This window comes from Schistosoma mansoni (assembly GCF_000237925.1).
Source record: "Schistosoma mansoni, WGS project CABG00000000 data, chromosome 3 unplaced supercontig 0141, strain Puerto Rico, whole genome shotgun sequence".
Taxonomy (NCBI): domain Eukaryota; kingdom Metazoa; phylum Platyhelminthes; class Trematoda; order Strigeidida; family Schistosomatidae; genus Schistosoma; species Schistosoma mansoni.
The window spans coordinates 492,038-508,781 of NW_017386011.1; the positions used below are offsets into that span (position 1 = coordinate 492,038).

General features: G+C 38.2%; 2 protein-coding genes across 2 annotated transcripts in view; one reads left to right on the forward strand and one right to left on the reverse strand.

Annotated features, from left to right (window-relative positions):
- Nucleotides 1-3,171, forward strand: part of Smp_105700 (U520, putative) — a 35,674-nt gene extending 32,503 nt beyond the window's left edge. The window contains exons 17-18 of the mRNA XM_018791236.1: nt 319-400; nt 2,823-3,171. Of these exons, the coding sequence (XP_018645572.1) occupies nt 319-400; nt 2,823-3,077 (337 nt within the window). The 3' untranslated portion in view covers nt 3,078-3,171. The remainder of the gene's footprint in view (nt 1-318; nt 401-2,822) is intronic.
- Nucleotides 3,172-9,584: 6,413 nt separating this feature from the next.
- Nucleotides 9,585-15,769, reverse strand: Smp_105690 (hypothetical protein; the record flags this gene model as incomplete). The annotated part of the gene is made up of 3 exons (XM_018791237.1): nt 9,585-11,614; nt 15,520-15,590; nt 15,699-15,769. 3 exons carry the CDS (start codon nt 15,767-15,769, stop codon nt 9,585-9,587), a joined length of 2,172 nt encoding a protein of 723 aa, XP_018645573.1.
- Nucleotides 15,770-16,744: the final 975 nt, after the last annotated feature.

Genomic DNA, 16,744 nt, shown 5'->3' on the forward strand with positions numbered 1-16,744 from the left:
TGCTTTCCAGTTTTCAATGATTCTTAAGTAATGTAAGCCTTATGTTCAAACAGTGTTATATCTGCTAAGTTATAGGTAACTGCATAGCATCGTACACATTGTTTCTTATGTAATTAACTGCAGTATCTAGAATAGAAATAATTTTCCACTGACTGTAAGTTCGTTTGTTTACCGAGTCGGATGCTTTGACTTAGTAAGTGGAATATGGATTACATCTTCATCATGCAATTATATTTCATTCCATTTTTTATGTTCTCCTATTTGTTGAGTATTTTTTAAATGCAAATACTTTTATCGTTCTTTTTTTTTGATGCTAAGTGGTGAAACATTAACTGTACAAGTTTCGTTAGAACGTGAAGAAGATAATGTGGGTCCTGTTATAGCGCCGTTTTTCTCTCAGGTAAGATTATTTATCTACCATTTTCATGGTGTATCATTATTTATTTAAATATATCAGTATTAGTACAAGTGATGATTAAAACAAATATACGTCCAACAATAAGAAAATGAGTTTCTAAATTGATAGAAAAGGGTGAATATAATCAAAATTAGTAAATGAGAGAATTAGTTCAGCCGTTCCGAGATGATGAAAAGATATCGTTTCTCATACCGTTTTCTTCCCACTCATGGAGCTTTGTAATCTAACAGTACATAATGACTGTTAATGAGGATCCAGTTGGTTAGTGCTGCCCCAGATCTGGCACTCTGTGAGACATGAACGCCAAAGAAACCAGGCGAACACGCCACAGCGTCCCCGGATAAACGCAAGCTAAACAAGCCTTTTGAAGCGACGACCAGAAAGCTAATGTGTAGTACTTCTCTAGAGTTCGGAATACGGGTTTCGGATGGACAACAGACATCGATATTAAGGCTTTCTGAAGACAGCCGACTCTCTGCTGTCCGATCTGGATTAGTATGCGAACGTCGAATGAGGCCATTTTGAATGGCTTAAGTGGTTTCAGAAGGGTTATCTCAGAATCCGTATTCAGTGGCAGAACTCGAATTCCGACCAGCCTGTGACTTGAGATGGTTTGGATAGAACAAGGTTTCCACCATAGACGATCTACTTTGTGGGATGAAAAATAAAAATAAGCAGAATGGTAATGAAAAGGAAGTTCAAATTAAGTATATGTGTAACTAAATACTTGCAACAGTTGTTTATGTAAATAGCGAGTATGAATAAAATCATTTTAGTCATTTGTTAGTTTTGTGTTGGCAAGGATATTGTCCGGGTGCAAAGTTGGTTTTCTCAGACGAGCAGTCCTTGAGGCTTTGACCTAAAGGTCTAATCCACAAAGCTGTGGAGCAATGTTAGGAGATGCAGTTCCGTGGTAGCCGGTAACCCATTTGATCGCTCCGATTCGGGAGCCTATATGCACTATTGGTGTAGAATCATAGTTTTCCAACACCCGTATGTGGATCATTCGTATCTACTGACGCAGTTTTAGCGCTACAACATTCGCTTTTCATCCTCTCAACTTCGTAAACAGCATCCCTTCCGTCAGAAGACAATGAATAGGACTTATTCGTTAGCGACTATTTGAGTGCATTTTGAGAGGGTCAGTGAACTCTCCTCATTCATGGTCGTACTGAGGCTTTTGTGGTCGATAGTAGATTGCTCTTTGTTTTTATAATCAATATAATGATAAATGCAACTTCAAGTAATATACAATTCACTTTAATTTGTAGAATTGTTGAAAGTGTGGACAGTTTGATTGTAAAATAGTTGTTTCACATCCGCCCATTCTAACTTCATTATTAAATGTGATACCATTTCGTGTCTAATAGCGCTTTCTTTTTCCCACTGATTGGAAGACACGTTTTTAACATTCATTATCAAAGTATTACTAATCTCAAACATACTTATTGTTTTGAAAAATAGTTATGGTGTATATCTTCTTTTGACTATTTAAGATTTATACATGTTTTACGCCTCCTAGCAACACTCAATAAAACAACAACTGCGTTAGTTTGGATTCCAGTGTTTCCACTTCTAGCTTGCTCAAAACCTGAGGATATTAACGACAGTCAAATCGTTTTCTTTGATGCTCGAGAACAAACTTATAAGGTGTGAATTTGTGAAGATCTTTTTCGGATTCAATACTAAGCGCTATCTCCTTAATTAATGACCATAAGCTAGGACTTAGCCAGTGTCAGAATAGCCCTAGTTTCTCGATCGTCTAGTCAAGTCTTACCATACTTTTATCCAAACTTAAATTCATAATAAAATGCTGTTACATTTATTTGTATATTGAGCATATCTTCTCGCTAACACTTACGAGACACCTATAATCATAGCTAATTAACAATTTACAACATAGAGATGACAGTAATAACTTTTGGCTACTGAATATGATTTTTTTTATCTTCAGAAAGGGTTTTGTGGAGATTTAGTATTTTCATAGTTGAAAGCGTGAGTCAGTTGAAGCTAGACCACAACATGGAAAACCTGGAAACACTGGACGGCCGTTTCGTCCTATTGTGGGACAATTGGTGAACGGTTGCTCAACTTCGTGGAGTGGTTGGAGTTAGACATAAACACCATCGGATGTCGGCTCAGTGGTCTATCGTTTAAGTGCTCCGGCGCGAGACTGGTAGATCCTGGATTCGAATCTCGCCTGGCGAGGTTGTAGATACGCACTGCTGAGGAGTCTCACAATAGGACGAAACAGCCGTTCAGTGCCTCCAGGTTTTCCATGGTGGTCTAGCTTCAATTGACTCACGCTTTCAACTATTTTTTTATTTTGTCAATCCGTAAATCAAATTAATTCCCAGATTTAACTATACAAACCTGTGATTTTAATTTTTTTGTTATTCTGTAGCCTCGTGAAGAAGGTTGGTGGTTGGTAGTTGGAGAAGTAAAAACGAATTCATTAGTTGCAATCAAGCGCCTATTTGTTTCACAGTCAATGAAAGTTCGTTTAGATTTGAGTGCACCAACCCATTCAGGTCGTCATGAATTCACGTTGTTCTTTATGTCAGATGCGTATATGGGTTGTGATCAAGAGTATAAATTTCAGATTGAAGTACGTGAAGGAGGAGGAGGAGGAACAGGTGGACGAGGTCATAATGACTAACGAAAGCAAACATAAGTGTTAATTATTTTGTTCATACATATAAACCCTTGTACACAACCACTTATTGTTTTCTTTTATACACGTCTTTTGTAGTATTCTGTTTGTTTTCTTGCGCCGTTAAGAGTAGTTGTGTATATGGTGGTTTTATTCTAAATTTATTGCATGAAACTCTCCACATTAAGTTGGTGAAGTTAAGAGATACTTTCTACTATTTTGAGAGAGTAGGGAAGACAGTGAAAGCGGTTTGGTCACCTCAGATACTGTCAGTATTATATCAGTTTAACCTTACTCTAACTTCATCAGTAACCGGCTTTCGTTACTGGGGATATACACTATGATTGTACAACGATTTAGGAAAGTATCGGAAAAATAAACGGAAGTAATAAGTAAATGTCAGGATGAAGTTTAGAATTCCTAGTATAATAATAGAACTTATTTACAAAGTGCGAATCTGTTTACTCGCCTACCTAAAAACAGTATGTGCGAAATTCAGGCCTGGAACCTGATTGCTTTAACCATTAAATCACATAACTTTCCGAAACGAACCACTTCACGTTAGGTACATTTAGTTTAAAGTACTGTACTTCGAATAGTATATTTAAATTAAACACGTTTTTTGAAGGTAAACAATAGCCGATCGTCATTTCTTTTTCTAATGAACGGCTGTTGTCACGCTGATATCACTACAAGAGAAATTCATACAAGGTCGATAATTGTAGTCGCATTAAGATATAGAATCACATTAAAGTAGATCAGGACCGTTGGGGTGATCCAGAAAACTTCGCAAAAGTCAAGAAAGCTTCAGTAAACATTTTATCCAATCAGCTTTCACCAGAAGTTTTGCCAGAAACATCACGAAAGTGAAAAGTCACACGTAGAGCTTCTAATTGGCTAATTACTATGCTGCTAATGTGTTTAATAGCATTCCAGGATTTTCGGGAAAACCCAAGGGTCTTAAAATATTATAAAAACCCTAGATTTTCTGTACATGAATGAACATTTGGAGTAAAGTGCTTCTCGCATAATTTGCGCCTTTTCTCTCGTGTTCAAGTTGCTGTGTAGATTTTGATTGGGGGTTACGAGAATAGCTTAGGAACCGAGTATATCGTTCAATTAACAAGACTTATCAAGGATAAACTTCGAATTCATTCTTCTAAAATGCAGGTAAATTTCTTGATATCCAAAACTAGTGTCAATTTTGTTAGAACTTATATGGTGTCGATAACTTCAATCGAGCTCTCATCAAGTCACAACGGAGGTCATCCAGAACTTCGTGAGCATACAGAATAATCCCGAATCTAGCTTCACCCAATGGTGTCCGCCATGCTCCGTCAATGTTCGGAAGCAAGGTTTGAACTTCATTTGAGATTATAAACTCAAGGCGAAGAGAACTGGTCATGAGTTCCCCAATGGGCTGCCAGTGTACGTAAGAAACTACCGACATTGGGTGACAGGTGTCATCGTAAGAAGATTCAGTGACATGATGTACAAAATTGGTGTACGAGGTAAACAGCTGACGCGATATGTGGACCTTATCCGTAACAGACGATTAAATTCAGATAAGGAACGTCCTAGCCCGAACTTGCAACTAGATTATTTAGTTGATACAGTCAGTTTGGAGCATCAGGATTAGCGCGGAAGAAATGGTTGCCAGACCGCGAAGAAATAATCATGATATTTCGCTCAACGACTTCAGTTAGACCCAAGGTGCGAGACTTATTTCTCAAGAGGGAAAGACGATATGGTGAGCCAGTCAGAAGTAGCGTAATGAGGTCAACCGATGGCAATCAGAAGTGACCTAAAGGACAAGTGCACTTCATGGCTAAGAAATGGGTCAATTTCCTAAGGATAGGCTGGTATATATATATATATATATATATATATATATATGCGTATTTTTTCAGTAGCCCGATACACTTTCTCGCTCATATAGTTAGTTGTTAGGTTAGTGCGTAACACATCATATGTCAGTATCAGATTTTAGACACCGCCCGTCACGAGATAACTACTCATAAATTCCCAGCTTTTAACGTTGTCGATTGTGGTATACATGTTTAAAACTATCAGCAACCTCATGTATTTGAAAAATTAACGGGATATTCAACCACCAACGCTGAAGTTGCGTAGGTAATTCATTAATATTCAATGTTAAGTGTTCAAAGTAATGGATCAAGTAAAACTGCGTAGGTCTAATTTCCGTTTGATTTACTACAGATAAACAACTAGAAGATGAGTCGTCCTTAAAGATTGATTGATATTTCATGCAGTAGCCCCAAACACATACTTAACACATATATTACCGGTGGACAACATTACGTTTTTGAATATCATAGTTTCCGGACAATTATAACGAAACACTCGTAGTTGGATTGTATCTGTTATCTCCTAATGATGAATAAATGAGTGTACTATTATTCTTATTGGATAACTATTAAGAAACTATGTTATATGTACATTCATGTTTCTTTTGTTATAAGCTTCCATTTGACTACTGACTACTATTCTACGACTCAATATTATTACCAACTTATTAGTTACAGTCTCTCAGCCACTTTTGGCTTGATCATGTAGAACTGTTATTCTCTATTTTATGGTATGATTTGCTTGTATATAAACTGCGTATGTCTGAAATGCATGATTCATGCAGTGGAAGCTGAGATTGTATTCTGAACTAGACGGGCAAGAAGAACCATTAAGGACTCAGAGTTGATTCTAGGCTGCTCGTACTGCTTAGTGTCATTGGTTTGGCACAGTGCCAAGGTCGTATGAGTCGGTGTACTGGTTGGCGATCTTGTCACGTGACATTCGATAGGGCTTAGGACATACAAGTATCTAATTACATATTAGAATACATTTGGTGATCCTGACTGACTTCATTTTATGCTGTTTTCTAGATGAATTATCAGGATTAGTCTGTTCGGTGCGTTATGCATTGTCAGACAGAACAATTTTGTGCAAGCGCGTCATATAGGTCTATCGTCAATTTATTAGTTGACAAATTTATCTGATCAGTTTCCCACTTTGTCACCGTGAGGAAATATCATACTAAGTTCTCCTGCTTCTTCAACAAACTTTAAGACCCTGGCCTGGATTTCTGAAAAATAACTGTTACACAACATTCCCAGCATATTTGTGCTGGAAAGACAATTTATGTTATCGCATACATGTATGTATTAATCAAAAAAAGCAGTACTTACAAAATCCTTACTAGTTATTCCATTACATTACTGGTAAGCATTGTCTACAAAACGTTATCGATAGTTAGTATAAAACATAAGCTTTCACCATTGAAGATAGACCGATCAAACATACTATTTATTTCACAAGTCAATAGTGATCCTCCTGATAATTTCAATGACATCTAGTTCAACTGAAGTCAAAAAGCATCCATAACTAACGAAATCAGGTAAATTTATATAAACGGCTAAATCGTGCTCCGACAAGGTTGTCCACTATCCCCAAGTTTGTTTAACTTCATTACAGACCTACTGTTGGAAATAACACTCTCTTCAACTGAATTTTCAGGAATTGATCTCCTACCAGGAGGTCCACTTATCGACCTAGAATACGCAGATGACATAGTCCTCTTTGGTGAAGACGCTGACAAAATGCAGTCTTCTGTTAGAACTGAGTAATAATGCCAGGATGTTTGGGACGCGTTTCTCCTCATCTAAATGTAAATTGTTACTCCGGGACTGGCCTGCGTCAACACCTGAACTAAGGATAGGGAGTGAAGTAGTCGAACGCCTCGACAACTTCACTTATCTTGGAAGTCTGATCAACCCTAATAGGTCAGTGTCTGACGAAAACTCAGCACGGATTCAAAAAGCTCGTTTGGCTTTTGCCAACTTACGTCACCTATGGCGAAGACGAGATATCCGTCTATCAATTAAGGGACGAGTATACTGCACAGCAGTTCGCTCTGTTTTACTTTACGGCTGTGAAACATGGCCATTAAGAGTAGAAGATACTCGTAAGTTACTAGTAGTTGACCACAGATGTCTTAGAAATATTGCTCACACCTGCAGGGATCACCGGGTAAGTAATAGTGAGGTTAGACGCAAGGTATCAGGGAATGATGGTATATCAGTTGATGAGGTTGTAAATCTTCATCGACTGAGATGGTTGGGCCACGTGTTACGTATGCCTAATCACCGATTACCACGACGCGCAATGCCGACTTGTATTGGGGGTGATTGGAAGAGAGTTAGGGGCGGACAAACCAAAACGTAGCATCAGAGCTTGAAGTCACTAACTTCTAGTCTGAGCCATGTTAGTAGATGCAGACTATTAGGTTGGTGTCCGCGTGACTATCGTAATCAATGGTTGGAGACTCTAGGTGATATGGCTCAGAATTGATCACAATGGCGTACGTGTATACACTCTTTATCTTCCCTTAAACCTCGAGATTAAAATTGCTGCATAAATTTCTTTCTTCCTATACTATATCCTTATATCAGTCAGTCAGTCAGTTACAACGTAGAACTTCGTACGTACGTACATCAGTTCGAGTTGCCATACCACATTGGCACAGAGATGAAGTTGTCGATTCAAATCCCATAGTGGTAGAAGTAGTAAGAGTATAAGTATTATGTGAAAGATAAGGGTTTGAAGATGTTATTGAAGGAGTATAATACGGTGAAATAAATTTGGAAAGAGAAAAAGATAGAGACATGAAGGATTCAGAAGATTAGAATTTGGTAGAACACAAAGAGTGAATGCACCTGCGCCATTGCAAACGATTTTGAGCCATGTCATTCAAGGTCTCTAACCATCGGTTGCTATCATCTCGCGAATCCCAACCAGGTAGTCTACACCTACCAACACGGCCCAGTCCACTTGTCAGCGACTTCATGGATTTATGCCATGTTTTGGTCTGGCCGCCCCTAGCTTTCTTCCAACCTGCTCCTACACCATAAAGCATTGCACGTCGGGGCAGTCGGTGGTTGGGCATACGTAACACATGTCCCAGCCATCTCAACTGATGAAGTTTCACCACTTCATCAATCGATTTGCCATCCTTACCTAGTACCCGTTTCCTAACATCTGCATTACTTACCCGGTGGTCCCAGGATATACGAGCAATGAGTCGAAGACACTTATGATCGAGACACTTATGATCCTTATATACAACCTATCTTTTATATACTACCACCACTGAATTAACTACTTCTATGAATCCGGTGTTGATCTTGTTGTGCTAACGAGGTATGGCAACTTGGACCGATGCATATATGTGCCTGGTTCTACATTGTATCTGACTGACTGACTGACTAAAATGAAACACAATTTTATGTAAGATTCCTTATATCTAAAAGAAAAAAAAATAGGTTACTTCAGAAATGATGAGCAAATATACATTATGGGATAAATTAATCAAATAACTAACATGAAAATTCACTAAGCTGATTTATACTTTGTGAATTACTATCATTTGAGACCAGTAAACAAGTGAGCATTTTTAAAAAGAAAAAGAAAAGAAAAAGAAGAAAAAAAACTGTTACAAAGACGAATTATTTTTCATTCATGATCTCAAACATGAAAAAAAGTAGGATCACTGTATAAGGATAAAGAGAAAGGAAAGTTTTTTTCTTTTTTTGTAAACTTTGAAAATAATAATATATTTATACAAGAAATGAGCATCGTTTGTTTGTCTTTTTTTGTTGTTGTTGTTTTCTTTAAAAAGATAAGGGGGGGGGCAACACCAGTTATGTCTAAATAGCAAAATCCCATAAATAAAAAAAGAAGACAAAGCTTGAGATTACTTTTCCAATCCCATAAAAAAGATGATGACTGGGCATAGTAACAACAAATACACTTTACTGAACAAACAATTCAGATCATAAAGGTTACTCTTATATATGGATGGATACGAATAGGTATTTAAAAAGAAAGAAAGAAAAGAAGTAGTAACAACAAGCTGGAGCATGTGTACAAAAATGTAACGAAAAAAATAGAAACAACACATGCAAATATATTTTGTTTATATGCATAAAAGGGTTTGCGATTAGAAGTTAAAAATTGAATTTCTTCATACATAATTACTACATCATATAAATACCTGAATATATATATATATGAGTTTTATAAAGATGATCTGTGAGATACATGATTTGCAGCTTACATAGAAAGTGACAATAACAACAGTAAAACATCAATGGTTCTTATTTAATATACACATATCCAAAATTTGACTGCTGCAAACTGGGCATGAACTACAAGTCAACAATTTGTAAAATCAACAATGATATTTGGTCAATAGGAGTTTAGTAAATGTAATGGAGGATGACAAAAACAAACTCAAGGAGTGGGGGTAATATCATAAAATAGGCACCAGAACATGTTCATAGATTAGAGTGTACATCTATCACAATTAAGGAGAGATATTGAAAGAAAAAAAACAAAACAAGAATAAACAAAAAAATGATACACTTTGTTTTGAAAGATTGGAGATAAAAAGAAAGCATTACCTTTTTTGTTAATATCACGATTATAGCTATTGTATCATTATTGCAGACATGAACCGAAATCTAAGTGCAGCTGATTCACAATAGACTGATCCAATTCTTCTTCATCTTCTGAAAAGGTCGGAACATGGAAAACACCAAGACCTGAAACATCTAATTGGGGAAGAGGAGCCCACATTGCCATATTGTCTAATTCAGGCAATTCCAGGCTTTTATCACCAATTAGAAGGCATGAGTTATTAGATGTAGATGAAAATGCGTCTGAAGTTCTCACTAATCCTTCACCAGAATAGAGGTTCGTGACTGAATGGGGAGACGGACTTAATTGTGATGATACATAGGGATCTGGTGGTAGTTCAGATGGCAATAGTATGGTGTGTTTGTCCATTAATTCACGAGAAGTTTGATTACTAGTACCTGTAGTCGGAATTTCTAGGGAGGATGAAAGGGTTGTCATAGATGACCACTGGCTATCAGTACTAGGTGGCGCCGAAATCTGACCAGACAATGATGAGTGAGATTTATTTTGTGGAGACATACACAACTGAGAATCCAAATTTTCATTGGGAATATAGGTCCCATTCACAATTTGCTTCGCAAGGCGCACAGCTTCTGCGTATCCTTTTACCCGGGTACGTGGATTATAAAGTTTATCAAAAGACTCTTTAAAGGGGTACAACTTAGCACAGCTTAAATAAGAACACTGATCCCAAGCAAGCCAGTCAACGCGAGCAGTATATCCAGCCGCTAAACTTGGATCTGAAGGAGTCGCAAGAACAGCCAAAGATGACGCATTGCTGTCCAATGACTGTGAAGTTGGAAGTAGAGTGGCTTGAGAAAGCTGATGGGCAGTGCGAGCCCAGATAGCGTTAACCTGGGATGGCCAATACGGATAGCCAGCAAGTTTAGCCCAGACTATATCACCAACACGTAATCCCCCCGAGACCAGACTAAATGTAGGGGAAGTAGAATTACTAGTAGCTGCTCTGGCCCTTCTGGTAAAATCTCCTCCTGGAGCATCTGCATCACACCATGACTCTACAATACGAAATGTTGCAGGAGCCGTTTTACTTTTAGCTCGTTTACCTTTCCCAATATTGAAATCCATAGCTGCGTCCCGGCGAAGCCGAATTTTTAGTCCGCCAGAAACGAAAGCCGATGAAGTCAAACCTTTGGAATACATAGGTGTTTGGACAGGAGACTCTTGGCTTATCTGTTCCGTCATAGTCAAACTGGGTGATAAAGACAGATGGTTACCTGTTGACAAATTAGGAGTTTGGGCTGGATAAAACGAAGTCAACGATGATTCACTTACAGGACTTCGTTTAGACTTCCGATTGGTGCGGGAACGAGGTTGTCGATGCTTGCGAGAATAAGACTGTTTATTATTTGACGATTGAACTTTACTGGTATCAGGTACAGATGAATTAGTATCACTGCTAGATTCAAATTTTTTTAGGGAATATTTTCCCGTAGTTCGCTTTTTGGTAGTCAGTTTGACACTGGATTTAGATTTTTTAACCACAGAGTTTATCTCACAAGTGAGCAGTGTGCCTTTTTCATTTTTTACTTCAGTGAAAGTAGGGCTTTCAAATGTGCTAGTGACTTCAGCCATATTTAAACCAATAGCTGGAGAGGTATGGCTACATAAACTATTGCTTGTGGTACAAGACGATAGGGCTGTTGAGAGACCCTGGATACTACCAGATGTCGATGGGGAACCCATATTGTACGTCATATTATTTGGTGATGGACATCTCAAATTACCAGGAGGAACAGAAGTGAGACCATTCTGAGTGGTGCAACAATCACCACCAAAATCTAGAGTTGTTGTCGCTGGAGTTGGACTGTTTGACTTAATATTCGTTAGGGCTTGATCTTTGGCCATCCACATATGTTTAGGTTTCTGATAACCACGTGCACGGGGACCATAAAGATCTTCTCCTTCTTGGAACTCGTAAACATTTACACCAAAACAATCTCCTGAATCAGACTCCAACGTATTTGACTGCACAAATTCAGATAAATTTTCATTGGACAGTTGTAGCGGTTTCATGAAAAATTTGACGCCTGCAAAATAAATAAATAATAAACACTTAAATACACACAAAATCAAAACACTTATGGTGAAGAAAAACCAAAACTGTAACAAAATACCACCTAAGACTGAGTAGAATAAGGTTACAGGCAAAGGAGTACTAAAGAATTTACGAAGGGTATCAAAAGATGGGAAATATATGAGACACAACAGAGTTACATGCATGTTACCTCTCAAAAAAATACCAACTAGCATGTGTTAGCCTGACGACTATGAAAACTCCTGTATCCCCACACGGTCAACTAATCGACCGATTTGATCTTTAAAATCTTCATGTAATGGAATGTAAACAATCAGGAACGTGGCAGCTGATATAAACGTGTTCATATTTAAGTTACTAAGCCTCGAATCACAATGTCAATTACAAAGCAGAAAAATAGTCCAAAGTTATATCAACAGTAGTTGACATCTGGAGGGGTAGATAACTGAAAATCTCAGGGGCTAGAAAACAAAAAAATAAGAGTACATAAGTCCGCCGCAAACTTTGAAACACACCATCTAAGATCGCCGAAGTTAGATCACGAACTTTTCGAGAACCACAAGAAACAAACTTCCACCCTAATACATGCCGCGAGCTAATAACCAGTAACTTCAAGTTTTAGTTTGAACATTGATTCTTTCTCATCTTAATAATATACCAGCCAGTACAGAGTCTATTGGTCTTACCATATCTCGGAAATGCCTGACAAACAATTGTGATTATGTACTCGGAATTTATGCACTTTCCTTATTTTCAGCCGTGTACAACAAACAACTAACTGTTCTAATCTACCTGCTTTTTGAAAACTAGATGCATGTCCCATCTGAGCCATAGGTAAAGAAAATTCCAAAACACAAATAAGATTTTTGGACTCTTGTAGACATTTAAATAGCCATCCACTCACTTGGATTAGTGGGGCACCTGAAAAAACTCCTGAAGCCAACCACACAACTGCTGTGATCCCCATTGTACAATGAAGCAACGATATAGATCAGTCCTGAAGCGAAACTTAGTGCCGAAGGACGAAACTAGGTACCAAACATCATGTTATAAAGAACGGAACAGAATAAGTGGTGTCTGAGAGTTTATCTTACTTTTTTGAAGACTCAAGAGAGACAGATCCCTCGACGTCAATCTATTGAAAACAAATGTCGATAAGTTGACTTTATATTTGTTAAATGATCCCTAACATTTCGAATAACTTCTATTGAGTGCGTTTACAAGGACAATAAAAAAGGAATTTACTGGCAATATAGCATAAATGGAACTCTAGGTGATTTTTTTATCAAGCGCGACTCAGTTGTTAGGAAAACATGTTTGCAGTGATATGACCTAATCACTTGAGGTACAAGTAAACATTAGTTACGCAATGTCAGTGCCACCTCATTGTTGCGTTGAAACTAATTTTACTCATTTTTATATGCACAACGGGGGCTAAGATGCAAAACACAAGTAAACTAAACACCCTTGTGTTAGAAAACAGCAGACTACAATATAGGAAGATCCAAGGACAGCACTTACTCAGAGATCAGTCACATCTTTTAAGATAGTAGCCACTGTAGATAGCTTACCTGTTTGCTTACACAAAACAGGGAAACTCAATTATTGCATGTATCTACTTATTTCACTTTTATTCCAGCAACGTAAAACATTATATGGAGTACAACTCTCGACCACTGAAATTAGACCGCACTATTAACACACATTCCGCACTGATAAATGCGAACAAACTCAGGCGGTTTTAGGTCTAATAATAGAATAACGATGCAGCCTGGTGTTAGCGGGACATAGATTGGATTAAAGCATGTTTCATTCACGATAGTGTTGCTGCGCGCTGATTGGCTAATTCCAAACCAATCAGCCCAGGTAAATTACTGGAGAAAAATCTAGAAGCTTCTTGTGTATATACTATAAATATATGAACGTTATTCAAACTAGTGATTGCTGTTCACTTACAATTGTTATTTTGAATACAATTTCATTCCTGTTCAACGTGTACTGATTTTGGGGTCTTGTTGAGTGTCATCGTATAAGAATACTAAGCAATAGGAGTAGCTGGGTCGTTTATTAGTAGCAAAATACAATTATAACACCTGGTGACTTTTCAAGTTTAATTTGCAGTGAAAGCTAGTAGAGATCAAACTGAGTGTAAGCTAGTGGTGTAATTGTCCTGAGGTTAATTGCAAAGTCTCAACCTTAAGTTCAAAGCGAAGATACAGTGGTTAGTTATTCGACAGTGAAGACTTCCAAAGTTTATATTATAGTAACTAGCCTGCCGTATGCCCTGATGGTGTTTTCGTGACTTTCGGGTAGCCTGATATGCCAAGGACGGTGGGACAGTGCATGACAGTATTGTTGTGTGCTAGGTTCAAAGAAAATTGCATGCTGCATGCATGCAAATCCGCCCCTTTATTGTCCCTATGTGCCCCCAAATACCATGGTACGACCGAGGGTGGAGAGCTAGCCCTCCCCCTCCAAATGCTCTCACATGGCAACGCGTATACAGTCACTGACAGGGAAGTCCTACTTACTGCCTTCTCGTGGCAGTGTTGTTTACGAAATCGAGAGGACGAAAAGCGAATGTCCAGTGCTTTAACTGGGATGGTGGATACGTAGGACTCACCTAGAGTTGGAAAACCCTGACTGCAAACCAGTGATGCACATGGACTGAACGATCCTGAGGGAACGAATGGCGCATGAACCTACTGCTGGTCACCGGTTACCATGCATCTCCTGACGTTTCTCCACTGCCCTGTAGATCAGACCTTTAGGTTAAAGGGTCGTGGAGTGACCCCGTAAGAAAACCAACTGCCTTGGTTTAAGCGCCCGGGCAGTATCTCAACCGTCACACAAGTCATTTGACTTGCGGAGCTTATATTTGGTACCTCTTTGTACCAACGTTCATGTGTTTAAATAAATAAATTTTAATACGTTTTTTAAAATTCAAGCGACCGAAACTCGTCAATGCAAAAATATATGTGTGTGGTTACTTAGTCTCGGATGTCTTCCAGAGACATTCTAAGCTGCCCTAATCAGACTTGTATTTCGTAATCAACGTCTACTTTTCATCGAAACCGTAGAGTAGACTGGAAGGTTGGATTCATAGTGCTGAACGACTGAACTCAATCATCGAAAGTTTTGTGAAGCCATAACATTACACCGCCTAAGTCACTATATACTTAAACGTGCGATTGTCGTCTAACTAGAGTACATACAGTAGAGAATTTGCTGGAGTTATTAATGATTAAACATCTGGTACACTATTATTAACGGTTATCCGGTGTTTAACTTGAAGTATTAGTGAAAGCCCCGGAAGTTTACTCATAATGAATACATAACTTTCAAAATTAAACTCAATACCCCTAGTCTGAAGCATTTAAAAGGCGTGTTCAAACTTGGGAAAATGAATAAGCTATTGCAACGCCATATCTGCATTAGGTAACTTTGAGCTTATTTCGCCCCGAAAATCAAGTCAGGGGTGGAATTCTATAAACCCGCTGAAAAGTGTCATTGTACACAACCTCCGCTATCTTATACAACGAACATCCGGAAAGAATACCAACTATTACTTTAGTGAGAAGTACTAATGGCCTGCTTAAAACACTATGCTTTGGTCATCACACGACATGCAAGCCATGTGTTTACAGTCCCAGAGACTAAGGTTACAACCTTCTGAAATGAAATAATTGATCTCATTTTTACAACACGATCACTACAATATCGATAAAGCTTAGCAATAGATCGTCATTTAAATAATAAACGCTAAGAAACAGTAGTGTGAATAAATGAACTAACCATAAGTATTTACTCAAATATGTGTTGCATCTGAAAGACAGTGACCGAAACTAACTTAGTAAAAACATAAAAGTAAAGGATACTATAAACACATTACCTTACTGTTAGGTGACTGCCAATGAAGTAATAAAGCAATCACTTCCGTAGCAAAAGTTACATGAGCCAAAAATTTACTATGAGAAATGGTGAAAATCTATATGTTTCTCTGATCTGTAATCGTTACAGAAAGTCCGATATTTTGAAACTCCAAAAATAGAAATACATTAAATGCGCCTACGTACGCCGCGTACTCAGACAAACAAAGTACTAAGATTTCTAACGACTTCAGCAATATACAAACTGCTGACTCCATAACAGTGTGAAGGGTTAATCGATGAATATTCAGGCAGGAATTAAAGTGAAATAGTTATGATCAGATGAAATAGAAGCACAAAACGCAACTTATGTGCAAACTCCTTGAGCGCAATCATAAATCAAATGGTTGTGGACGGAATAGAAAAAGCTTTCGCTTAATGAGCTTCTGTGTATAATAGCAGTGGACCACCTCTAGGCAGAAACATAGGTATATTAACGATGATAGGAAAAAAAGAAATTTGTAAATCATAATAAGATGTTATCCTTATTCCTCTTAAAGGACTCCTGGGAAGTCGCTTGGACTAGCTCAGTCGGCGGCGAATTCCAGCATTTGACAACTCTTGAGGAGTAGAAGTTGTGTCTACAGTCCGTTCTGCTATTTTGAGTCCTCAGTTTCTGGGCGTTGCCCCTTAGGTTAGTTTACGACTAAGCTTAAGTAGATGTTTAAGGGGATGACCAGAAGTGTTAAGGATACTGTAAGCCACAAGAAGGTCATCTCTACGACGCCCATACTGTAACAGGTAAAGGTTAAGTGATTGGGGGCGCTTTTCTTAAGGTTTGAATTTGAGTCCCCAAACTGATTTCGTGGCTCGCCGTTGGATAAACTCCAGAGTGTCCTTATCCTTTTGGAGAGAGGGAGGAAATACTATATTACTGTACTGTAAATGGGGACGAATAAAACTGTCGAAGATTATGTGGAAAGTTCTATTGTCAAACTGACCAAAAATGCGCTTCAATGTTACCTGTGCAAGGTTTGCTTGAAAAGCTTTTTTGTCACAGTTAGCGTACGACTTCAAGTCGTGGGGTACCAACACTTCTAAATCTTTTTCGACTTGAGATACTTCTAGAGAGGAGTTTCCTAAGTTGTAACTGTAGTCTGCAGCATGTTGCAGATGGACTACTTTACACTTTGAAGTGTTGTAGGTAAGTTCGTTGTCCTCTGCCCAACTTTGAAGTCGAGTCAGATCTTCCT